A 26,443-nucleotide genomic window follows, 5' to 3' on the forward strand; every position below is an offset into this window, starting at 1 on the left:
GGTCAGGAGCATTTATGAGATGAGCGTGAGGCTGTAACTACAACAAAAATGGCTGGACTCCAAGCACACATTTGGTCCACTACAGGCAGAAGAGACACTCGCTGACCTTTAGGTTCAAACATGACAAACACTCCTACTTGGCAAATGATTAGTCAATGTTTTACTTTGAGATTGCATATTTCAGCAACTGATCACAACATGCAGGGCAGGCAATTCTGGCCTACCAGCCACTTCTGAATCTGTCCCCATTTCCGATCAAAGGAATGATGAGAGTGCTACAAATGCAAAAGTTTCACAAACTCAAGTTTCCAACATACTGTCTGCTATGGAAAGTCTTAAATTAGTCACATACATTTGTCCTGCAAGGCAATGATTGTTAATTCAAAGTTACACATTCAAAATACACAACATACTAAGCTAAATATGTTCAGTCTGCAGCTAAGAGAACTACAAATAAAACAAACCTAATTAAAAAAAAAACAAAAAAACAACAAACCTAATAACTCTATTCTTACAGTTCACTACAATTTTAGGAGTATGAAAGACAACGCATTGTATTGTAACATTTCATCTCAAGCCAAGAACTGCATTCAATATTTGAAGCTACGAGGTAAAAAAAAAAAATTAGCAATACATTAACTGCTTTTGGCTTTGTTTTTGAGCTGTGACAATATGGACTCTATATACATCTCTTTAACTCATTAACAGAAAATTCACCACAAACCCCAAAATAAAGTGTTTAATATTGCCCTGCAGCTTTATCCCCCCTATGAACTAAAACATCAGAAATGTTTTTTATGGGAATTTTCAAAGTCAGGTCAATGTCAGAAGGAAAGAGTAAAAAAGAGTATTTGTTTTCTTTTTAAAGCAGCCCAATTTCTATATGTCTAGTTAGCAATTTTTCTTTTTTTTTTTTGCTTTTCTCACTGATAATTAGAACAGATGGAAATGTATTAGCGATACAAAAGTGTAACGTAAAACCAATCATAATCCCACCATAGATAAACCAAAGTACTGAGAGTAATTACTTCTTTCCAGTAGTTTTTGATCTATATATGGATACTAGTTTTTGTAACACAAGACTGGAGTCCTAAAAGTGCTACAATTGTGGGTTTTTTTCCATTTCTTTTATGAATATTTTCCTCCATTATTAAGTATGCTTACAAACTATAAGGTTGTTTCACAGAGTTTAACTATGTAGTTAAGCTACATAGCTTAACTATGTATTTATCATAACACAGTAAAACTTCTAGGACATTTAGGACTACAGTAAATAATCCTGTCATCTCTAAGCCTTTTTCGGCTATTACAAGGACTTATAACACAACAGTAACTTATGACAAGAGGTATATAGGTGTCTGCTGTTACGATTTCAAACAAATATTGCACTTAACTTGCTGACACAGAATGGCTCGTTAAAACACATACATCAGGTTACTCTATTCCCAGTATTTCAAAAGGAACCAGGTTTACTTCAGAAGGAAACTAGCCACGTACTGATCTGGGGGGGGAAATAACACAAAATCCGGGTTATTTTCCCCAATTACCTCTTTCTGCTGCCGCTCCAGTTCTCTCATGCGGATATCTCTTGCTTCAGCCCGGGCTGCCCGTTTTGCTGCCAGTCTTGCCTCTGCCTGCAAAGTAACAGAAAGACTGAGCTTTATTTAAAAACCAGTGGTTCCAGCACCACCCCTCGAGACCAGCTTGGAGGATAGAGAGTCAAAAAGAGTGGGGACACGGCGTTGTCCACCAGCAGCCTGACGACCTCTTCGGTTTACATCCCCTCACCCCCTCCATAACTCACTTCTTTTTCTAGTCCCAGAGTCTCCTGAAATCTGGGCCTTTATGCACAACTGTCTGACTTGATAACATACTCAAAACATTTCACACTGTCCATTGTAGGTTTCTCCAAACTTGCTTTTTCCAGAATTTCTTTCCCCATCAGTTTAATTATACAAATTAGAAATGGCAGGGCTGGCCCCTATTTCACTGTGAGCATCGCCAATATTCACTCTCCTGTCAATTCTTGACCAACTCTTGGGTTGACTTGACAACCCAAGCTGTCAACTCTTGGGTTGAGTTTCCCTCTAACCCATCTCGTTTTCTTTATGCTCACTATTCCTGTTTATTTCAGGAACTCTTCCTCTCTTTCTCTCTGCGATAATAATTGACAAGCCATCAGATTCACCACTTAAAAACATACAATTCAGTGGGTTTTTAAGTATATTCACAAAGTCGCACAATTATCATTACCATCTAATGATACTTTCATCACCCCAAAAGGAAAACCTGTACCCATTAGTCGTAATTTCCCATTACCCAACCCCAGCCCTTGGCAACCACTGGTCTACTTTCTGTCTCTATGAATCTGCCTCTTCTGGACACAGCATATAAATGAAATCATATAATAAGAACTCTATCTCTTAGACACTGCAACTGCCTCCAAATCCGTCTACCTGACTCCAGACTTGACTCTACAATTCATCATCTATGTGGTTACATGACTGCCAGTCTGCCTTACAAAACACATTTCTGATCAAATCAATCACTCTGCTCTGTAAAATACTCTAGGGGCTCCCCCTTACTCATCGTTAAAGCAAAAATTCCACAGACCAGCACAAAGAGGGAGAAAGGAATGGCAACCCACTCCAGTATTCTTGCCTGGAAAATCCCACGGACGGAGGAGCCTGGTAGGCTACAGTCCATGGGGTTGCTAAGAGTCGGACATGATTGAGCAACTTCACTTTCACTTTTCCTTTCATGCATTGGAGAAGGAAATGGCAGCCCACTCTAATGTTCTTGCCTGGAGAATCCCAGGGACGGGGAAGACTGGTGGGCTGCCGTCTATGGGGTCACACAGAGTCAGACACGACTGAAGCGACTTAGCAGCAGCAGCACAAAGAGAAGACAGGAGACGAAGAGCAAAAACAGAGAGAAGGTTTCTCCCAGTCAGTTCTCTGCCTTTTGTCCCCCAGTTGGCCCCAGCTTCACCAGCTGCATCCACCCACCTCCATTCCTGGACTCCATCTCCTGGGCTGGGAGGTTCAGCCTCTCTTCACAGAAGACTGTTTGCTGGCAGGAGGTAGTCTCCCTTCTCTCTCAATTCAGCGACCACACTACTTTCTATTAAGAGTTCCTCCAGGCCCTCTGTCACAGAGAATGCCCTATGCACATGTCCCTACTGTGACTTCTTACACAGTGTTAAATGTATTATATGGTATTAAAATTACATGCTTCTGTCACCCTGTAACTTTCATGCCTCGGTGTCTGCTAAACAAACAAGAGATTTCCAGGCCATGGGCCGGTGTATCAAGGAAATGAGACAACAAAACAGCTTGATGTACCATATGAAACTAAAAAAAATCTCTGTGGTTTCTCTGGGAGTGCTTTCCTGGCTTCTTGGCTGGATTGTAACTCTGATTCAGAGTCCTCCTCTGATAAGGACAGTAGCTGCCGCTTCTCCTGTTGTGATAATATTTGTGCCCTAGTCTCACAGTAGGAGGGCCTCCCAGCGGGCACAGCGGTAAAGAACCCACCTGCCAATGCAGGAGACAGAAGAGACGCGGGTTCCATCCTCGGGTCAGGAAGATCCCCTGGAGTAGGGGCAAGGATACTGGGGTACATGGGAAATCCCACGGACAGAGGGGCCCGGCGGGCTACGTACATGGGGTCACAAAGAGTTGGACACAACTGAGCAACTGAGCCTGCAGGCACTCTCAGACTAAGAAGAGATTCAGCCAAGGTTTAGAAGGATCTCCTGTGTGTAAGCACTATACTGAGTGCAAAAAATACAGAGTAGGACATGCCATTTCTGCCTAAAGACTTCACAGTCTAGCTGAGAGAGAGAAACACACTGCTTAAAGGAAGGACGCCTGCAGGAAGGGGCAGTGGGTTTTGCCAGGCAAGGTCACAGTAGGCCTCTAAGAAGCATAGACAGTGTAAGAATTACTAGTTATTCAACCATCTCAATTTTGGCATTTTCCTAGTCAGTTTTATATGTGTTTTAGTAGCAAAAACCCTGCAAAGTGAATTGCAATCTACCATCCTTAAGCTCTCACACCATCATCTCCAGAGCACTTAGTTTTCTCACATGAATTTTCCAATGGCCTCTATCTTTAAACACCTATACTCAGACTTCCCTGGTGGTCCAGTGGATAGGAACTCACGGGGCAATGCAGGGGACACGGGTTCAGGCCCTGGTCAGGGAAGATTCCACATGCTGCGGGGAAATTACACCCAGGCACCACAGGTACTGAAGGCTGCACGCCTAGAGCTGATGCTCCCCAAGAGAAGCCGCTGCAATGAGAAGCCCTCACACCGTAACGAGGAGCAGCACCAGCTCCCTGCAACTAGAGAAAGCCCACTCAGCAACGAAGTGACCCAGCGCGGCCAAATAATTAAGTAGTTACTTTCAAAATAAGCCTACACTCTCCACCTTCTTTTCCCCTCTATGAATGATCACCAAGTTCTTACCAGAATGTGTATTTTACAGAAAAAGACTTCAAGGCTAAGTTATGTTTCAGCACATAATAAATACATCTACACTTGCAGCCTCCCTTAGAAATATATCAAGAATGCTGATTTAATCCTTCTGATATCTGTGGCCAATTCTGCAGGCACATCTATTCTAAAATGGGAGTTCTCTAACCAAACAGAATTATAGGTAATCGAAATTTATTCTCTAATAGTACAACCTCTTGCACAACAAAAGGGAAGGGACCTAACTGCCGTACAACAGAAAGACCACGGGTGTCAGGGCCACAAACACACCCTCCTCTTTGCTGCTCAGCCAACTCTAAGCAAAACTCGGATGTTACCTCCCTTGGAGATGGTATTAAATAGAGCAAGCTTTAAGAAGATAAAGAGGTTTCAAAACTACTTTATCTGTTTCTTTTTTATACATTGCTTCCAGGTTCCTGATGGTAGGAATAGCAAGGGGCTAACAACCAATGGTCACTCCAATCTGGTAAGACAGGATGTGTACTCTATTCTTATACTGATACATTTTTACATTTTTTTTTTAAATTATGAAAGTATAACAACACATTTATAGGAGACTTGGAAAACATAGAACAAAATTACATATAGTTCCACTATATATTACAAGCATTTTAAGTAAATTAGGATTTTTAGTTGGACTTTCAAAATCAAATTCTCAAAAATTAATAAAATACATAGAAAAGTAGAAAGATATAATAGACCTGAAAAGCACCGTGAACCAATCCAACATAATTAGGATTTATACAATTTTCAGACAATAGCAGGATACAAATTCTATTCAAATTCCCATAGATTATAAACCAGGAGACACTGGAACATATCCAGGGACATAAAACAAGGTGCAAAAATTTCCTGGTCTAAAGGTATTTAAATCATATACCTTTATGATATCATATATATATCATATGATATATATGATATATTATATCATATATATGAAATCATATATACCTCTTAACACTGTGGAATTGTTAGAAATCAATATCAAAAACATTTGAAATTAACCCACATATTTCCAAGTGCAATGTGACATTTACCAAGACAGATCTTTGACTCAGCCACTGAAAGCCTCAGTAAAGTTACAAGACAAGAAAAACACAGAGCACGACTGCAAAGAAAGCCTTTAAATGAGAAATTAGTATCAAAACGAGAACTTAATGTCAAAGATGCTTAAAAAAACCCATGTATATGGAAATTAAATGTCCACTTAAATGAGTGTATACAAGAAGTCATAACAAATAAAGTTAGAAAATATGTGTAATAGAATAAAAATGAAAAGACATTTATCAGAATTTGCTGCATTCCGCTAATGCTGCTCAATGCAACTAAATATAATGTGAAATTTTAAATAAGGTATGAAAACAAATAATAGATCCTAGCATAAAATTTTGTAAGATTTGAATAAAACCTGTACTTTAGTTAATAATACTGTGAAGTGAAGTGAAAGTCACTCGGTCGTGTCCAACTCTTTGCGATCCCATGGACTATACAGGCCATGGAATTCTCCAGGCCAGAATAATGGAGTGGGTAGCCTTTCCCTTCTCCAGGGGATCTTCCCAGCCCAGGCAGGTCTCCAGGACTGCAGGTGGATTCTTTACCAGCTGAGCCATAAGGGAAGCCCAAATAATACTGTATCATATGTTAATTTCATGTTTGTTTGTTTACAACAGTATTTCTTTATATTTTCAGAACTGGATTAGAAATTTCAAGTCTCATTCAAAATTGTTTTAAAAATCACTAAGATAATACGCTTTCTAGACTTTTACCCATAATACTAGATATACTGATGTATGTTTAAACAGTCAAATTATAGGTTCACAAACCACACTTCAAAGTAGCAACACCAGCACCTTCCCCTCAGGATACAATTGTGTCAAAGAGCTACCACAGATGAGTTTTAATCCACTCTCACAGATACAAAATAAAAAAGATAAAACAATAAAGGGCCACAAGGATTGAACTAAGTTCAAAACAAAGGTTGGTTAATAAAAATTAAACACAGAATCACCACTTGACCCAATAATTTCACTTCTGGGTACACACACAAAAGAACTGAAAGTAAAGACTCAAACAGACATACACCAAATGTTCACAGCAATATTACTCATAAGAGTCAAAACGTGTAACAACCCAAATGTCTATCAGCAGATGAATGGATAAAGAAAATGTACCTACATTTTCCTTACAATGGAATATTATGTATCCTTTAAAAGCAGGAAGCTCTGACTATATGCAACAACTTTGATGAATTTTGAAGACACTGCTGAGTGAAATAAGCCAGACACAAAAGGACAAATATTAAATGCTTCTGCTTATCTCAAGTTTCTAAAATAGTCAAATACCACAGGGATAGAAAGTAGAACAGTGATGCCCAGTGTGGGAAGAAGGGGATGGGAGTTGTTATTTTAATGGGTACAGAATTTTACTAAGGATGCTGAAAAAATTCTGAGGATGGCCAGTGGTCATGACTGCACAGCAGTTTAAATGTACTTAACATCACTGAATTGTACACTTGAAGATGATCAAAATGATTTCATGTTATGTTTATTTGACCACAAAGAAAGGTTAGTTAATTTAAAAGTCAGCATAAGATGTGAATGAAATCAGAAATATTCAGGAGCCTAAATCATTGAAGTATCTGTATAGCCTTTCGGCTGATATGACCTAAACTTTTAAGTAAGGTTAATAGGAAAATTCAGGAACTGGAAATTCAGGTTCAGAAATTACCAGTAAATCTAGTAAGCACTGGACCAGGTTTCTAAACATTATTCTGATTATTATGCTTTGAAATTTTGGACATATAAAAGCTGGTTAAAGGAAATAATTTATAATTGAATAGGTATAGAAATTTATTCTCCATAGAGCAGTGAAAATGAAAACACAAAAAAGAAAGATATATTTGCATAGAATTAAATCTTATTTCTCACTAAATGCTTGGGGCAAGTGGAAGAAAACATGGGCTTTGAATATCCTTGGAACAAATGCTCTAGATTGTGCTAAATTATAAACCTTCTAAACTCATTGAATGTTCACTTTATCACTCAACTAATAACTAGGAACCATGCAAAGGGAAACATGAGACCTAAACATGTATTACAGTTTGAATGCTTCTACCTTAGGGACTTCTCAACCATCAGAATTTTGTATTGTGTTGTTTTGGAATTTAAGAAAAGAAACATACATGAGATGCAATAAAAAGACAAATACAGCTGACCCTAGAACAACATGGGTTTGAATTTTGTGGATCCACTTATACATTAGGGAAATGCAAATCAAAACCACACTGAGATACCATTTCATACCCATGAGGATGGCTATAACAAAAACATTTTTTAAGTGGAAAATAACTAGTGTTGGTAATGATGTGGAGAAGTCAGAACACACCACTGGTGGAGAAGCAAAATGATTGCAGCTGCTACTGAAGATGTCTTAGGAACTCCTGAAAACATTAAACATAGTCCATCAGACCTAGCATCCACCTCTAGATACATACCTAGGGAAATGGAAACATGTGTCCACACGAAAGCCTGTACATAAGTGTTCACAGTAGTATCATGCGTAACAGCCTCCAACATGGAAACAACTGAAATGTTCAACTGATGAGTGGATAAAAAAGGTGGTTATCATCCATAGAATGGAGTATTATTCAGCTATGAAAAAGGAATGGAGTGCTGATACAGGTTACAGCATGGATGAACCCTAAAAACATCACGCCAAGTGAAAGAAGCCAGGCACAAAAGGCCACATCCTCCATGACTCCACTTATATGAAATGCCCACAACAGTCAGATCCAAAGCCAGAATGCGGACGACTGACTGCTGGGGGCTGGAGCAAGGGGGAGATGGACAGTGACTGCTGACTGGTGTGGTGTTTCTTTATGTGCAGACGAGACTTTCTGTAATTAGAAAGGGGCAGCGGTTGCTCATCCTTCTGAATACACTAAACACCACTAAAAACTGTATACTTTATTTTTTTTTATTTTTTTTTTTAAAACTGTATTCTTTAAAATGGTGAGTTTTATTGTATGTGAAGTACATCTCAATTAAAAAAGTTCTAATTGGATTTCTTTGGTGGTTTAGTGGTTAAGACTCCAGGTTTCCAAAGCAGGGGGCATGAGTTTGATTCCTGGTCAAGAAAGTTCCACATGCCACGTGGTGTGGCCAAAAAAAAAAAAAAAATTTTTTTTTAATAAATGAGAAATGCATAAAAATATAATGCTATATTAAATAATAAAAGATATAAAATACCAACACATAAAATTCAATATATAAAATGGAAGAAAGGGAATCTTATGATTTCTTAAGTCTAGAAAATACCAGGCTAATTTTTTTTAAAATCAGATCTTTAGGAATATACATTATGAATTTCCAAGAAAAGGATAAAACAAACGCATTTCTCAGATTTACTTAACCACATTACTAAATAAACCGTAAGTAATTCTTCAAGGATCTTGCTCCAAGGAAGACAGTGGGGAAATAACGATCAAGCTCTGGCAACCCGATTCAAAATGTACTAATTTTGTAAAGGGGGGACCCTCACCTTTGCTCTTAATATTTATAAAACTGAACAGTGCTTTGAGAATGATCTTCATAGAATCAAAACTCAAACTTTCAAGATGACAGAAAAGATGAGACCTCACACTAATGTTACTACCATCATTTGAGCACTTAGCAAAGCTAGGTGGTTATTTTCCTTTAATTCACAAAGTAACCCCTTGAGGTACAGAAAGATGAAGTAATTTGCCTAATATCCCCTGGCCAGCAGGTACTGGAACTGAGATCCAGATCCTAAGAATCTGATTCCAGTTCACGCTCTTAACTATGTTGTCACAACTTATATCTTTATATGCCAAGTATAAGAACACACCCTTAGGCAAATAATAAAAGTTTACTTTGGATGAATTATCCTATGATTTTCAATTTAGCATAGACTCTTTTTTCTGTGAAAATGTACTATTCTGGTTCTCTTTTTTCTTTGACCAGGACTTTACACCAAATGTAGTCAATCTTCTTTTGTTACACACAGCCTTTCCTGTCGTTTTTTAACTCCCCATTTTCAACTATTGACCAATGAGAATGACTCAAATCTCACATCTTGGGCTCTGACCAAAATCAAGGCCTACATTTCTAACTGTTTGGTGGATCTCTTGTCATGCACTAAGAGTGAATAAAAGCAACCTCATCCCCATGAATACTCTCTGCTTCCCTATTTTTCAATCTCCAGAAGTGGAACCCTTGTTGAAAACTCAGCCTCAGGGATTCCTGCTTCTTAATCACACTTTCTTCACACTCGCCCTTGAGTCCAACCTTTGATTTTCCTTCCAAGCAGGCCCTTACCACTTTCACCTATGATACTGATTTTAACTTCACTTTCTCCGTTCCCACTCTCCTCCTATCCCTGTTATTCCATATTACACACTGTTAAATTCACCAAGAACTGACTCACTGGAAAAGACCCTGATGCTGGGAAAGATTGAAGGCAGGAGGAGAAGGGGATGACAGAGGATGAGATGGTTGGATGGCATCAATGACTCAATGGATATGAGTTTGAGCAAGCTTTGGGAGTTGGAGATGGACAGGGCAGCCTGGCGTGCTGCAGTCCATGGGGTCACAAAGAATCGGACACGACTGAGCGACTGAACTAACTAAATTCACCAATACCCAAAAGCACCCTTACACTGTTACAATTTTAAATTTGGATTCTGTCACTGCTTAGTCAAATAAACACAGGCAAATGGGCAAAAATGAACTCAGTGTGGCTCCCACTGGCATCCCAAATCAGAAACTCAACCAAGGCCAATCCTATTCTAAGTATCTGTCCTAAGGGTCTACAAGTAAAGCAGGATCTATCCCACCCAATGGACAGTGCCCTGTTTCCTTGGAATATAACCCCCATGTCAAATTTCACTATTCTAGGGGGAACAAAGTTATATTCATTAAAAAAAAAACAGTTTGAATTCATCATCCTAAGAGTCAAAGGCAGGAGTTTACTATACAGCTATATAACAAGGTAAATATATGTATAGACATGTAAAGTTATATAACAATGTACATATAAAACACAGACGGACGTGTCTATATATAGACACACACACCCTCCCTACTATGATGGGAACTCAACCCTCCCCAGGGACCTTGCCTCAACTATCTGATCGCTCTCCTGCCTGCACCCTCTCCCTCTATTGGTTTGTCCTTCTCATCCTAAGTAGGTTAAAAGCCTCTCCTATCTTTAATAAACAAACAAATGGGGAGTTCCCTGGCAGCCTAGTAGTGAGGATTCCGGGCTTTCACTGCCATGGCCCCGGTTCAGTCCCTGGCTGGGGAACTGAGATCCCATAAGCTGTGCAACCAACAGACAAACCGTCCCATCCCAGTTCGATTCTGTCTCATCTTCTCTTGGAGATGGACACAGGGCCAACTATTCTCTCACCTCCCTCCTGACTCTCTTCAAATGACTGCTTTCTGGCTTCTGCCCAAGTCATTTCAGAGAAACTGCTCACGCCAAAGTCACTCATGACCTCTGACTACCAAACCCAGTAGAATTTTTCTCTTCTTATCTTGCTTGTCCTTTCTGGATTTCCCATATCACTGCCACTCAGTTCCTTCTGAAACACTCCTCTCTGGGCTTTCTGCAATGCTTCTCTCTCCTGGTTTTCCTCTTGACTCCGTGATCTGTCTTCTTCAGAGTCCGACATGAGCTACCTCCTCAAACTTTAATGTAACCAAAGCTTCCAGACTTCATCTCACTCTCTTTACCCTATGTCCACCCTAAGTTCTCTCCCTGGGTGATAGTGAGAGTCTGCAAATCTCTGCGTCCAACAGAGACTTTTCTCTCTCCTGACCCAACTGGCTGTTAAACACTGGGCTGTCCCACTGGAACCTCAGATTCAAAGCATCACAAATGGAATTTACCATAGTGGTACTGAATGGAGCCAAATGCGGAATTGCCAGCCTGCGTGTACATCCGTAATGCGAAATCCACGCAACTGGCATGAGAAAGAAAAGGTGTGTGTGTGTGCGTGTCCCTCAGCTATGTCCAACTCTCTGCAACCCCAGGAAACCAGCCAAGCTTCTCTGTCCATGGGATTTCCCAGGCAAGAATACTGGAGTGGGTTACCATTTCCTTCTCCAGGGTATCTTCCTGACCCAGGGATCAAACCTCGGTCTCCTGCATTGCAGGTAGATTCTTTACCGTCTGAGTTATTTAGGGCTTTACAGACTATGCTTTAATTTCAAGAAATCTGAAATACAAAATTATACCAAGTGAAACTGTCAAAGAAAATGACTAATTCAGGTAGCTAGGTCTCAAGAGTTTACTGTGTTTAATTTTGTTTATTCTTCCATGACGCTCATGCCAAAAGAACACTGAAAGACAAGCTGAGACATAATATTTATTGTGTTGCTACGGTTTCCAAATTAACAAATAAAAGTCATTACTCAACTTCCTAGTAACTTCCCTTTAGTAGAAAATCTTGGGTACCATTTTTCTTAATTTGATCTTACAATATCAACTTTTTTTTTTTTTTTTAAGCTTTTGGTAGTTGAAAACCAAGTATATAAACTTTCCTGAGCATAAACAACAATATTAGATAAAATCTATGGAATTTTAACCCATTTTCTTCTGATGTCTAACAACTGTATCTTCCTTTTATTCAGAAATCTTCTGTCAGCAAAATATTCTTTTGGAATGAGAAGAAATTTAAGATTGCAGACTTTATTACTGAGGTTTGAATACAATCTAATAAATAAGATAGCACAGGAAAGCTGAAACTTTGGCTCAGCAATGACATGTCTTGCCAAAGGAAAATGTGATTCACAGTCCCAGCAGAAATACTTTGTGTGTGTCTTGGAGGCTGGGAGTAGGGGTTGCTAGTAATGGCTTTATATTTAGGATAATGATACTGTGCTATCTGAATTTTTTCTCCAAATGCCTGTAAGTCACAGAAATGGAGAAGATAATGACAATGAATTTTATACCAAACATATTTTAGTCACACTGACACAAAACTTCAGGCTCAGTAATCCTCCCTTAATTCTGGTTAGAGGGATAACTCCAGGAACAGTGAGACACCAAGAGTAACGCTGGCCATCACAGAGCCAGGGCTTTGGATTGCATGGGGAGGGGTGCCCCAATCACATCGGCCTCCTTCCTTTGCCTTAATTTCAGTGGGTAAATGGGAAAAAAAATGAAGACAGGTGCATTCATGCACTAATGCCACTGGAAAGATTCCTAATTGACTAAAAGTGACAACTCTTTCAAAGCATTTGTCTAATAAAAACATTAAGTACAGGACTTCCCTGGTGGTCCAGCGGTTAAAGAATCCGCCTGCCAATGTAGAGGAAATGAGTTCCATGCCTGGTCTGGGAAGATCCCACAAGCCGCGGAGCAACTGACCCTGTGTGTGCCACCGCTGGGGCAGCCCATGCACCCACAGCCCGTGCTCTGCACCAAGAGAAGCCCCCGCAGGGGGAAGCCCGCGCCCCACCGAGAGCGGCTCCTGCTTGCCACCATCAGAGAACGCCCGAGCAGCAACAAAGACCCAGCACAGCAAAGACTAAAACAAAAAACCAGTGAGTACAAAGCGGCAGAATTTTTTAAGAAAACCCTTAACTGGGTAGAAATGGAAAGAAAAGCATTCATTTTTCATAACTCTGAAAAGTTGACTCATATTTTATAATCTTTTATAAATTTTGTGTACCACCACTGAGCATATTAAAGGTAATTTAAAGAAGAGTAATTCTGCCTTCTGTGGAAATACTTTTCAGACAAATCCAATTTGCACAGAACAATCTGAACCAAACACAAAAGGATGATGAAAGAAAGTGTCAACATTCGGAAGACTCGAGATCTGACCTGGAGTGCTTCAGGGCTCAGCCCAAGGAGTGACTACCCTCAACTCTACACTTTCTCTCTACACAATCTCATCCACAACTCATGATTTCAATCCCTTTCTACAGGTGCACAAGTCTCAGATGTGTATGTAGAGCCCAGACCTCTCCTTTGAGCTCCTGACCCAAACCCCCAAGCTGCTTATTCAAAATCTCCAGACACATTAAATACCACACAGCCTAACATAAATTTACAGTCTTCCCTCTGCAAACGTCCTCCCCACACTAACGCTGCCTACCATGCGACCGGATGCACAACCCCAAGCCTCCACCCCCGCTACCCAACCACTGCCGCTCACTGAGCACCTTCTCTGCCTCCATGCCAACCATCTCCCCTCATCGCCACAGTCGTCACTTTAGGCCAGGCCACCACGGGCTCCCATGACTCATCTCCCTGCAACCACTAAGGTCTCTTTCTGGTATTATTAATAACAGCATCTCCAACCCACAGGAAAGTCATCTTTTGAAGGCAGAAATCTGATCACGTCACATCCCTACACAAAATCCTTCATTGTCCCCCTTTCCTCTTTAGAACGCAGACCAAAATCATATCAGGGTTCTCAACCTAAGTCTTACTGACCTTTGAACCAGAGAGTTCTTTCTTGTGGGGGAGCTGTCCTGGGCACTGTAGCATTTTTAGCAATATCCCTGACCTCTCCCCACAAATGCCAGTAGTGACAGGCAGAAATATCCTCACACGTTGCCCACCGTCTCCTGTGGGACAAAGCCACTCGCTGTTGAGAGCCGCCAGCCTACGTGATCTGGGTCCTGCCTCCCTCTCCAGCTACTCTCCTCCTCGCTGTCCACGTCACAGTCACAGTGATATCCTAGAGGCACAACAGTTAGGAGTGGAGGAGCCCAAGCGCACTTGTAAACCCGACCCCTTTCCCGCTATGTGACCTTGAGCAAGTTACCTCACTTCTCCATGCCTTGGATTCATCATGGATACAATGAGAACAGCAGACCACCCCACAGAGTTATCAAGAGGATTAAGTCTGTTTAAAGGATTCAGAACAGTGCCTGGTACATAATCAGAGCTCAGCAAAAGTTAGCTGGTGCTATTCCTTGAATTCTCCATATCTTTCAGCCTCAGAAGCTTGTCCCATGTTCTTCCCTCTGACTGTAAAGCTCTTCCTGGAATCTGACAGCTCCTCCTAAATCATTCCACTCCTTCTTCAAAACTCAACTGAAAGGGCGCTTCCTCAGGGAAGCCTTCCCAAAGCCGTCAAACATGTTAAGTCCCCCATCACACACTCATCAATAAAATCATTTACTGTTCACTCAAAGTACTTAGCACGGCTGTACATAAATATATTATTACATTTGCTCAATTTTAAGAATGCTACTGGTTGTGACATATACTGACAACCACAGCTTTCAAGACAGAAATTACAATATTAAATGCAGACATTAATTTTAGGGTCAATTTTTTCCTCTAGCATCTAAGCTCTATGAGGGAAGTGGTCACATTAGACCTTGTCCTGACCTAACACAGCACCTGTGAGAGTAGATGCTCAATAAACATTTACTAAATAAATGACATTCAAAATTCATGTTTCTTAAAAGCCCCACTTTATTCTTAAATGAAAAATGGTATTAATACCCATAATCATTATTGATTATGGAAATTCTTTGCATTTTAAAAAACTGCTATCCTTCACACAAGTTTTTTATCCTTAATTCAACACTGCCTAAAAATGAACAGATTATTAGAACAAAACAGCAAAACAACTATGAGAAAATCATTAACTCTATCAAGCTATCATGGCTGTTATTCCATAAAACAGTAACACTGGACAGTATTTTTTAAACTAAGCACAGTTCTTCCCTTTGTATCCTTCTTCTCAGGCTGCTAATTCATAATCAAATTTCTGGTTCTCATTACTAGGTGGCTGGAATCTACCATTTTAGGCAGCAAAATAATAAAATCCAAGCAACTATTCATCATCAGATAAATGGATAAAGAAAATGCAATATATACATACAATGGACTATCATTTATCCATAAAAGGAGGAATTAAGTTCTTTAAAATGGAAGAAAAAGAGGAATGAAGTTCTGACACTTGCTACAACATGGATGAATCTTGAAGACATTATGCTAAGGCATTAAGCCAGACACAAGAGGACAAATATTGTATAATTCCAATTACATGAAATATCTAGAATTAGAAAAATTCATAGGGACATAAAGTAAATCAGAGGTTACCAGGAGCTGAAAGAGGGGGCAAAGGTGTTATTGCTTAATGGTTACAGAACTTCTGTCTGGAGTGATGAAAAGATTTTTGAAATAGACAGTGGTGATGGTTACATATATTTTGACCACAGCTTAAAAATTAGTCATGTAAAAACCATTGAATGGTGTGCTTCAGAGGAGTGAATTACATGTTATGTGAATTATATCTCAATAAAGCTAGTGTTAAAAAAAAATGAAATCTGAAAGTTCCAGCAGCGACAAATGCTAAATAGTCATAGAGTTTCCTTTTGTCCTTACTATTACAAACAGGTGTGCACACAGAATATGTTTACATGCAAACTCTGCTCAACATGACAGTTTTCACACATTTCATTTGCTAGACTCTAACCCTTATGGCAGCAAGTGAAGAGGAACTAAAAAGCCTCTTGATGAAAGTGAAAGAGGAGAGTGAAAAAGTTGGCTTAAAGCGCAACATTCAGAAAACTAAGATCATGGCATCTGGTCCCATCACTTCATGGGAAATAGATGGGGAAACAGTGGAAACAGTGTCAGACTTTATTTTGGGGGGCTCCAAAATCACTGCAGATGGTGACTGCAGCCAGGAAATTAAAAGATGCTTACTCCTTGGAAGGAAAGTTATGACCAACCTAGACAGCCTATTAAAAAACAGAGACATTACTTTGCCAACAAAGGTCCATCTAGTCAAGGCTATGATTTTTCCAGTGGTCATGTATGGATGTAAGAGTTGGACTATAATGAAAGCTGAGCACTGAAGAATTGATGCTTTTGAACTGTGGTGTTGGAGAAGACTCTTGAGAGTCCCTTGGACTGCAAGGAGATCCAACCAGTCCATCCTAAAGGAAATCAGTCCTGGGTGTTCATTGGAAGGACTGATGTTGAAGCTGAAGTTCCAATACTTTGGCCACCTGATGCGAAGAGCTGACTCACTGGATAAGACCCTGATGCTGGGAGGGATTGGGGGCAGGAGGAGAAGGGGACGACAGAGGATGGGATGGCTGGATGGCATCACTGACTCGATGGACATGGGTTTGAGTAAACTCTGGGAGCTGGTGATGGACCGGGAGGCCTGGCGTGCTGTGATTCATGGGGTTGCAAAGAGTCGGACACGACTGAGCAACTGAACTGAACTCCTATAAAAGATCAGTTTCTATGCTTGTCATTGATTCTGTTTTTTAATTTTTTTCTTTTTTTTTGGCTGTGTCGGGTTTCAGTTGTGGCATGAGGGATCTTTGATCTTTGTTGTGCTTGTAGGATCTTTTAAGTTGCAGCACATGTGAACACTTAGTTGCGGCATATGGGATCTAGTCCCCTGACCAGGGATGGAACCAGGCCCCTCATTGGGAGTGCAGAGTCTTAGCCACTGGACTGCCAGGGAAGTCACTGTCAATGACTCCTTAGATTTGAGAGAACTGTGCAAGATGAGTATGAATTTTGAGGGGGGTCCTGAATCTCAAAAGAAATCACAGAATTTTGGAACTGGAAAGACATTCCGACCATCAGGTTCAAAAGTAAGCAACATTCTGATGAGTTTCATTTGAAGGGAAGTGCAGAAAACATGTTTTCTTCATCATTTCGGCTCTACAACAAGGAAAGGAGTAATATTCCAGGCTTCAGTGATGCCGTAATCAGACTGCCTGCAAACCCTTCAAGACCCTTCTACTTTTCACAGAAACACTCACCGTAACACTCACAAACCTGACTGTGGTGAGGCGGCATAACTGGCTTTCATCCTTCCCCGTCCTCCCTTTCAGATGCTAGCTGCCTAAGGGTCCCCAAGTTGATACACTCTGTGCTTTTAGGTAATTTTCACTGACAGTCAATTCTCCAACAGCATTTTTCCCAAACCTGGGGGACAATCAAAGCCACAGGAGCAAACAAGGTAATAAGCATCCAGATGGGCCTTCTGATAGCCCGGAGAACCTGCGGGGACCTCCCCCAACACCTGTTCTCACGAGCGAGCGCCGTGACAGATATGCCCTCCTGAGAGAGCAGCAGCTCACCTACCACAGCATGGAAGGACTCCTCATTCACAGAGCAGTCTCCAAACATTGCAACATTTCCAAAGATCCATACAGGTTTTACAAGATAAGAAGAATCCTAGAGATAGATGGTGATGACGGTTGCACACGTGACCGTACTTAAACCCACAGAACTGCACACTTAAAAATGGTTACAGTGGTCAATGTTATGAGTACTTTATAACAATTTTCAAATGCACTCAGTTCCACATGTTAGCACACAAATTATTCAGTGTGCAGAACACCATCATGCCTCTTTTTCCTTTTCTCCTCCTTCCCTCTAGTTGTCTGATTTGGTGCCAACTGAGAAGCATGGAAACTTGAAAGAAAGTAAGCAGGAGGAAAATGAAGCTATTTTTATTTATGGCATGCCCTATCTACTTCAAAAAGCAATCTGAAATGAGGAAAGACAAATTAAACTCGTAAGATTAAACTTTAAAAAAAAAGATTAAGCTATTTGTCATTTTTAGTTGTTACGAGGGTTCTGTTAGTTTTAATTCCTAACCCAAGGCATTTCTGTGTGTGTGAAAGGATGATCCTATCAGAGAAAATAAAGATTGGGGACTCTCTATGAATGCCCACTGTCCAACATATGAGTGGACAATAGAGAACTGGCTATGAAAACCTGAAAGAGAAAAAAAGAATCACAAAGGATATATGAAAGAATTATTAAGACTGCTAAACCTATTTCCTCTAAAGTTTCACAACAACTGCATCATACATTAGGCACTCATTCTTGCAAATAAAATCTTCAATCTTAAAAGAAAAAACTAGTCTTTTAAGTTTCAGGTTTAAGCTGACCAGATCATTAGAGTTGGAATATTCACGTTCAGAGTTCGGAAGACAGACATGAAAACTAGCAATCAGTTCAGTTCAGTCGCTCAGTCCTGTCCAACTCTTTGTGACCCCATGAATTGCAGCACACCAGGCCTCCCTGTCCATCACCAACTGCTGGGGTCACCAAACCCATGTCCATTGAGTCGGTGATGCCATCCAACCATCCCATCCTCTGTCGTCCCCTTCTCCTCCTGCCCCCAATCCCTCCCAGCATCAGGGTCTTTTCAAATGAGTCAGTTCTTTGCATCAGGTGGCCAAAGTATTAGAGTTTCAGCTTCAGCATCAGTCCTTCCTATGAACACCCAGGACTGATCTCCTTTAGGATAGACTGGTCGGTTCTCCTTGCAGTCCAAGGAACTCTCAAGAGTCTTCTCCAACACCACAGTTCAGAAGCATCAATTCTTCAGCACTCAGCTTTCTTTATAGTCCAACTCTCACATCCATACATGACCACTGCAAACACCATAGCCTTGACTAGATGGACCTTTGTTGGCAAAGTAATGTCTCTGCTTTTGAATATGCTGTCTAGGTTGTTCATAACTTTCCTTACAAGCAGTAAGCGTCTTCTAATTTCACGGCTGCAGTCACCATTTGCAGTGATTTTAGAGCCCCCCAAAATAGAGTTCATTTTAAATGCTTAGAAAAGTATTTGTCACATAGTAAGCACTCAAGGGTTAGATGCTTGAATGATACCCCATTTTGAAAATGAAGCATCATATCCAAAAAAAGTTAAAATACCTAGGGACAGCACAAAAAGAGCCTAAAACAGACTGGGATTTCCTCCCCTTATAGAAACCTGGGTATGTAAATCTCTCCAAGTTTGGGATCAAACATTCTGAGAAGTTTCAATTTTCAACTAAATATGTGGCTTCCAAAATATTTCATTCAGGTAAATTCTTAAGATCACTGTAAAGTGTTAGCCAATGCTTCATTTTTAAATATCTTTCTCCTTTTCATCTAAAACTATCTCACCAATTTTTAAAAACAACTTTGTTAAGGTATTATCACAGTTTTGTCATCAGATTTTAGACAACTTCCCTCTGCCTCAAATATCCTCCTACAAAATTTGACTTTCAATTCAAAAGCTGAGTAGCTTACAAAAAGAAAAATCTAACAATGAGCTAAATCCAAAAAAACACTGTGTGATATGTCAAAAGGAAACAGCACTAGTTTTACATGAGTTATTTACTAAGAATAACAAAGAGGAAGTGATGCGGGAACAATTCGCACCCAAAGAATACAATCTGAAAATGCTCTAAGTGCTTCTTCTGCCAGGTTAGTATACGGTCAGGTCTGCAACTGCAGACAGAGTTTGAAACAAAGTTGGCTCCTCACTAAGAAATCACAGCTGGGAGCTATCTGAAATGTCCAATATGCAACAGGAAATGCTGCCAGAGATCTAATAGGTGACACTCCTTTCCTTTTTGTCCTTTTTTCTGAGTTGTCAACAAATCAAAACAAAAATGCTCCAGAAGCTCTATTACTAGCTAAAAGTTAAACACAAAAATTCCACTGCAGTTACTTCAAAAACTGCTAAGATGCTGAATCTGAGCAGACACCAAATAAGGACTGTTTCTGTCAACAATTATACAGTGCTTCCTGGAAGATATTAACTGTGGAGCCCAAATGAGCATTTCTATAATAGAGCTATCATATCTTCAACATTCTAACTACCTTAAGCTTCAATAATGAGTATTAATTATAAATTTCAAAACATTAGGACAAGTCCCTGGAGGTCAACTAAACCACAAAAATAAAATGAAAAATTAATTTTAGATAACTTGAATAAATACCCAAGTAAAGAGACAGTAACTGCATTTTATTCTAATACAATATTTTGGAGGCTGTATTTAACATCTAATTTACAGTAAACATTCTGAAACTAGCTCAATGAATGAATCTCTGTATTTCTCCCCCCAGCATCTTTACAACATTCTCTTTTATACAACTCAGTGGTGAGAGAGGTTTTCTAGACATACCTCTCTGGCAATGCTACTCAAAGCTTCATCTTCTGCAGAAAATCGGTCTTTCACAGGTGTCCTTTTCCTTCCAGAACCAGGAGTCCCCATCTTGTCTTCTAAATAGTCTTTAAACAATGAAATGCGACTTCACTGTTTTCAGCCCTGAAATAAAAAAGAAACAGAATAATTTAGGATGTTTCTCTTTATATAGTTTTAATACTCACACTTTTAACAATGAGAAATTATATTTAAGTATCAATTACTGAAATTAGTCACCACTTTGTCTTCCACTATCAGTTTTTTCACAATAAATTTTAGAATATTTAAATTTATACTAATTACTAAATCTCCTAAGCTTTTCACCATATTATCCACAGCACTCTGTGAGAACGTATTATATTAGCTTCAGAAAACTGCAAACAGCAGTAATTTTACATTACAATTTAAAATTACTAGAGCTATTTCTAAAATCTATTTCCATTCTAGAGAGAAAAAAACATTTCACAGGTCATTCAGCCTAAAACTTTGAGAGTGCATATTCAAGAAAATTTAATACAGAACCTTAAAGCTACAAAGGCAAGTTGGCTTTTAGTGTAAATCAAGAAACAATTCCACTTAAACCACTGTTGTTGTGTAGTTGCTAAGTTGTGACCAACTCTGCAACCCCATGGACTATAGCCCAACAGGTTCCTCTGTCGATGGGATTTTACAGGCAGAAATACTGGAATGGGTTGCCATTTCCTTCTCCAGGAGATACTCTCAACCCAGGGATCGAATCTGCTCCTTCTGCATTGGCAGGTGGATTCTTTACCACTGAGCCACCAGAGAAGTTACCACGTTAAAAAAAAAAAAAAGAATAAAGTTTATTATTCTGCAATTAGCAATAAACAACAATGTCTGTTGTTCAGTCTTTAAGTTGGGTCCAACTCTTTGCGATCCCGTGGACTGCAGCATGCCAGGCTTCCCTGTCCTTCACTTTCTCCTGGAGTTTGCTCAAACTCATGTTCATTGAATCGGTGATAACTATCTAACCATCTCATCCTCTGCCGCCTCCTTCTCCTTTTGCCTTCAATCTTTCCCAGCATCAGGGTCTTTTCCAATGAGTTGGCTCCCCGCATCAGGTGGCCAAAGTATTAGAGCTTCAGCATCAGTCCTTCCAATGAATATTTAAGGTTAATTTCCTTTAGGATTGACTGGCTTGATCTCCCTGCTGTCCAAGGGACTCTCAAGAGTCTTCCCTACACCATAATTCAAAAGCATCAATTCTTCAGCGCTCAGCCTTCTTTATGGTCCAAGTCTCACATCTGTACATGACTACTGGAAAAACCATAGTTTTGGCTACATGGACCTTTGTCAGCAAGATGATGTCTCTGCTTTTCAATACAGTGTCTATGTTTGTCATAGGTTTCCTTCCAAGGAGCAAGCATCTTTTAATTCTTTGGCTGCAGGCACTGTTGGCAGTGATTCTGAAGCCCAAGAAAATAAAGTCTGTCACTGTTTCCCATTTTTCCCCTTCTATTTGCCATGAAGTGATGGGACCAGACGCCATGATCTTAGTTTTCTGAATGTTGAGTTTTAAGCCAGCTTTTTCACTTTTGCCCTTCATGGATCACAGTCTTGTTGCAGCAAAGGGGCTTGTGTAACTCAATGAAACTATGAGCCACGCTGTGCAGGGCCACCCAAGACGGATGGATCATAGTCGAGAGTTCTGACAAAACATGGTCAACTGGAGGAGAGAATGGCAAACCACTCCAGTGTTCTGGGCCTGAGAACCCCATGAACAGTACGACAACCAACATCAAGGGCAACAAATCCTGAACAGCTGCTATTGCCAGGTAGGTACTATGGGAGGTGTTAAAAATACAGTGATGAACAAAACAGCAATGAGATAGGCCAATGACTAAGAATATATCTATTGGTATATTATTATTGTTATTATAAAATAGATGTATTTTTACAAAGGAGAGAAGGAAAAAGTCATCTGCTAGGATTAAGTAACAAGGATGATAAAGACCATCTAACCTTTCTAGCACATGGTATTTGAAATAAAAGACACCAGTGAGAGAATGCATCCCAAATTACATGACTCCTTCTCTCCTATACACATTCCTGGGCATGTATTTTTTTTTAATGAAATATTCATCAGTTTTTCCCTAGTTTTAACAAAATAAACTGGCGAGGGACTTCCCTGGTGGTTCAGTGGTCAAGAATCAGCCTTCTAATGCAGACGACGCAAGTTTGAGCCCTGATTGGAGAACCGGGATCCCACATGCCATGGAGCAACTAAGCTCATGAGCCACAACTACTGAAGCCCACAGGGCATAACTAGAGAGCCCGTGCGCAGCAGCAAAAGATCCTGCATGCTACAACTAAGACCCGACACAAGTAAACAAAATAAATAATAAATACATCAACCAGCAAAATTTCATTCGACAAGAAGCCACAAAGAAAATCTCAAGTGAGTTTGTCCTAATAGAATACACTATTGAATATATTAAACGTATAAGTGACTTTAATGTATTGGAATGAATTTACTTGATCCAAGCAAAATAAAACAGAACTCATCAATTCATTCTGCCCAAAAAAGTTCTCTCTGATAAAAATTCAGGCCATTCCTATCTTAGCTGACTCCATTTTTTATTCCTACACAGCTGGCCTGTTATGTTTGTCAATCAGATGATAGTCTCATTATTCTGCCATAGAAAATATATCTCTATACAAGAAAGTCCATGCAGTCCATGGAGTAGCAAAGAGTTTGACATGACGAGCGATTGAACTGATACAAGAAAAGGATTCATTTAAATGGAAACAGAAGAAAAAAAAATAAGAATGTATATCTGAAGGCAGCACCTGATTAAATCCTAGCCATGAATCAAGGCAATTTCTGGAAAGCACAGATGATTTTTTTCCCCCCAGAAAATGGTGCCATCATTCTTAGCCTCAGCACCATTTTAAAGATCATTCACTTATTTAATAGTAATGCTGTGCAAACACTAGTTACCCACTGAGAGAAAAGCAGCATGCAACAGAAGGTCCCTTTTCAGACCCGAGTGACAATTTAACTGCTGCTCTGTGGTATGTATCATCCAATATTTGCTCTTCAGCCAACTTTCCAAGGACTCACTGAAAGACATTTCACAGAAGTGGGGTACAAAACATAGGCATTTTCTAATTCCAGACACACAAAAATAATTAGAGAAGAAAAAAAGATTTGTCTGGAACTATAGCAAAGTTTAACAGTAGTTTTGCTAGAAGGATGAGTTTTTTTCTTCTTGACTCTCTAAAACTTCAATAGCATCGGGGGAAAAGAGATGCATTTAAAAATAAAAGCTTTCATATCAGAGAATAAACTGGCCCCAAAGTGGATTGCACCCAAATTAGGCCCAATATGCTACCCAGCTGAGACACGTTATTTGACACCACCACCAGTGGCATGCTTTTGAATAGAGGATTTCTTTCTCCTCTTTTCCCATAATCCATTTTCCTTGTTTCTCAATTAATACACTGCCTTAGACATTAGAGCTGCCAGGATATTCCTTAGCACACAGATTTACCTAAATAATTCTTTTCTAGGGGGCTTCCCAGTGGCTCAGTGGTAAAGAATCTGCCTGCCAATGCAGGGGACATGGGTTTGAGCCCTGATCCAGGAAGATCCCCACATTCTATGGAGTAACTAAGGCCGTGCGTCATAACTACTGAAGCCCGAGCGCCCTAGAGCCTGTGCTCTGCAAGAAAAGCCACTGCAACGAGAAGCCAGCGCACTGCAACAAAGACCCAGCACCGCCAAAAATAAATAACAAATAAAATTTTTTTAAAGAATTATCTTTTCTTAACAATGCCTAAACACCAAAACTGTTTCAACAAGCTCCAGGCTAAGCCACCCCGAGAGAAAGATGACAGCGAAAAGGACGGAGGCACAGGACAACAGAGAGGAAGCGGAGACAACTTCCTGTCTCCCTTGTCCTCTGAGACTCATCCACAAGGGCTCCCAGGTGTTCTCATGCACAACTGGCCAGATCCCGGCACGTGAGGCAGATCAGTCATTACCTATCTTAAAAAACAATTGAGGGCTTTTGCAAAAATTACGTTGTTTGTATCCTATAAGGAGACATCCTTCCTGACATTAGAAAAATGTAAGGTTTTCAGTCCCTATGCAACCATCTTCTAATAACTCTAGAAGAGTCTACATCACCGACAGGGGGAAACCTTAAAAGAAATAAGATTTCTGGCACAGGCAATAGAAAACTACTTTTCAATGAAACGACAAAATTAAAGATAGTCTTGAAGGTGACCTCAAATAAATTATTTCCAGTTTCTGATTCTAAAGGATTCTAAAGTAAATTTCTATTCCAAGGAGGTTTTTTTCAAGAACAGTTTTCTTTGGGAGCCATGCTAATTTCTTCCAGCTTTTCCTCAGTGCTATCAACCAAACCCGGAGCTAACCCTTTACACCCCTTGACAAGAGCAAAACTGCCTGCATTTTTGTGAACTCCTTTACCCAATGTCAAGTTGATTTTCTCCAGATGGTTTTGTCATTAAGTATTTGTCTACCTAGAGGAAAGAAAGGGTGCTGTGAAAGATAAACCTTCCAAAACAGACATATCAATAAGGCTTTCTCTTCTCCAACAAGCTTCTCATACAATACATTTCTGAAAAACAGGCATTTTGCCGCATTAAGTGGCGTTTCACTCATGACACGGTTCACTTTTATGAGGACAGAGTATCAGCGTGTCGTATGCTAAATATAGCACACTCAGATAGTTCTGTCTGGGTCCTGATGGTGGCGGTTCCCTACATCGTAAGTATTATATTTCATCATAGAGAATTCAACATACTGGCGTTAAGTCTTCTGTGTCAGCATTGTCATTACAGGTAACCCAAGTCCATACAATAAAACAGTTGGTAGTTACTTATAAGCAAATCCCAAGATCCAGAATGGCACCTGAACTGAAGTTAGAGCGACCGGAGCTGCTGCCCCTGGACAAGATTTAAAGCGAGAGGCTCTGAGCTGGTTGCACGACCAGTTGCTGCTCTGCTCGTCCCACTGCCTACGCCTTCCTTTCCTCACCCGAAGAGCAGAAATAACAACCGTCCCCACTGTCTGACATGGCTAATGTGAGGCTCAGGTGAGTTAAGATAAATGCAAGCACTTAGCAGACAAAATGTTTCACGTGTCTTGAACTAACTAGCTCTTTTACACATTTAGCTTATGAAGCTGACAAAAGGGCATTCCTAGCCTTTCTTTAAAATTCTTTATTTTTAACTAAACAAAAGTATCCTCAAAATTGCTTCTACCAGTATGCTTCTTGAGGTATCACTGGCCATGCTAAAAAACATTTTAAGGTACTCTGTTATTCAAAGTCTTTTTTGGAAAATCTGAATAAATACACAAGTTCAGAGGTATAACTGTATAATGTGTGTTAGTCACCTTATTAGAACACAAATTGACTTAGAAAGACAAAGGTCATTAAATGGTACACTTATGATCTGCGCATATATCTCTATGTAAATTCCACCTCAAAAGGAAAGGACCTTCAAACAAATACTGAACTCTAGTCAATGATGCACATACTGAAACATTCAGGGTTGAAGTGTACTGATACCTTCTACTTATTTTGAAATGCATCCAAAAATAAAAAGGAATAATTGACAGAGAGGAGAATGGATAAAGGACTATACGGGTGACAACATATAATAAAATATTAATAGCAGAATCCAGGTGGTAGGTACAAGAGTGTTCACAGACCTCTGTCAACTGTTTTTTTTTAGCTGTGCCACGCAGCTTGCAAGATCTTAGTTCCCTGACCAGAAATCAAACCTGGGCCTGCAGTGAAAGTGTGGAGTCCTAACTACTAGACCACCAGCGAGTTCCCTCAACTTTTTTGTATGTTTGAGATTTTTTATAATAAAGTGCTGGGAAAAAAGTAACTGGTTGACAAAGGTAGATGACTAAATGAACAAAAGGCATGGCAACTGGGAATTGCAATTAAAAAATCTTGATTTGAAATAAAAAGGAAGGCAGAG

At 39.9% G+C, this 26,443-nt stretch overlaps 1 protein-coding gene across 24 annotated transcripts in view; it reads right to left on the bottom strand.

Annotated features, from left to right (window-relative positions):
- The window catches only part of LRRFIP2 (LRR binding FLII interacting protein 2), a 109,372-nt gene that overhangs the window by 61,326 nt on the left and 21,603 nt on the right, over positions 1 to 26,443 (bottom strand). For 14 of the 24 annotated variants that reach the window (XM_043442228.1, XM_043442212.1, XM_043442208.1 and 11 more), the window contains exons 2-3: positions 20,438 to 20,581; positions 1,548 to 1,634 (exon numbers count right to left, since the gene is read on the bottom strand). In XM_043442228.1, coding sequence (XP_043298163.1) covers positions 1,548 to 1,634; positions 20,438 to 20,527 — 177 coding nt within the window. In that variant the 5' untranslated portion in view covers positions 20,528 to 20,581. Of the gene's footprint in view, positions 1 to 224; positions 276 to 1,547; positions 1,635 to 20,437; positions 20,582 to 26,443 lie in introns of all 24 variants that reach the window. The other 10 variants (XM_043442209.1, XM_043442214.1, XM_043442205.1 and 7 more) reach the window with 1 other exon arrangement.

Source organism: Cervus canadensis, chromosome 22, assembly GCF_019320065.1.
Source record: "Cervus canadensis isolate Bull #8, Minnesota chromosome 22, ASM1932006v1, whole genome shotgun sequence".
NCBI classification, from domain to species: Eukaryota; Metazoa; Chordata; class Mammalia; order Artiodactyla; family Cervidae; genus Cervus; species Cervus canadensis.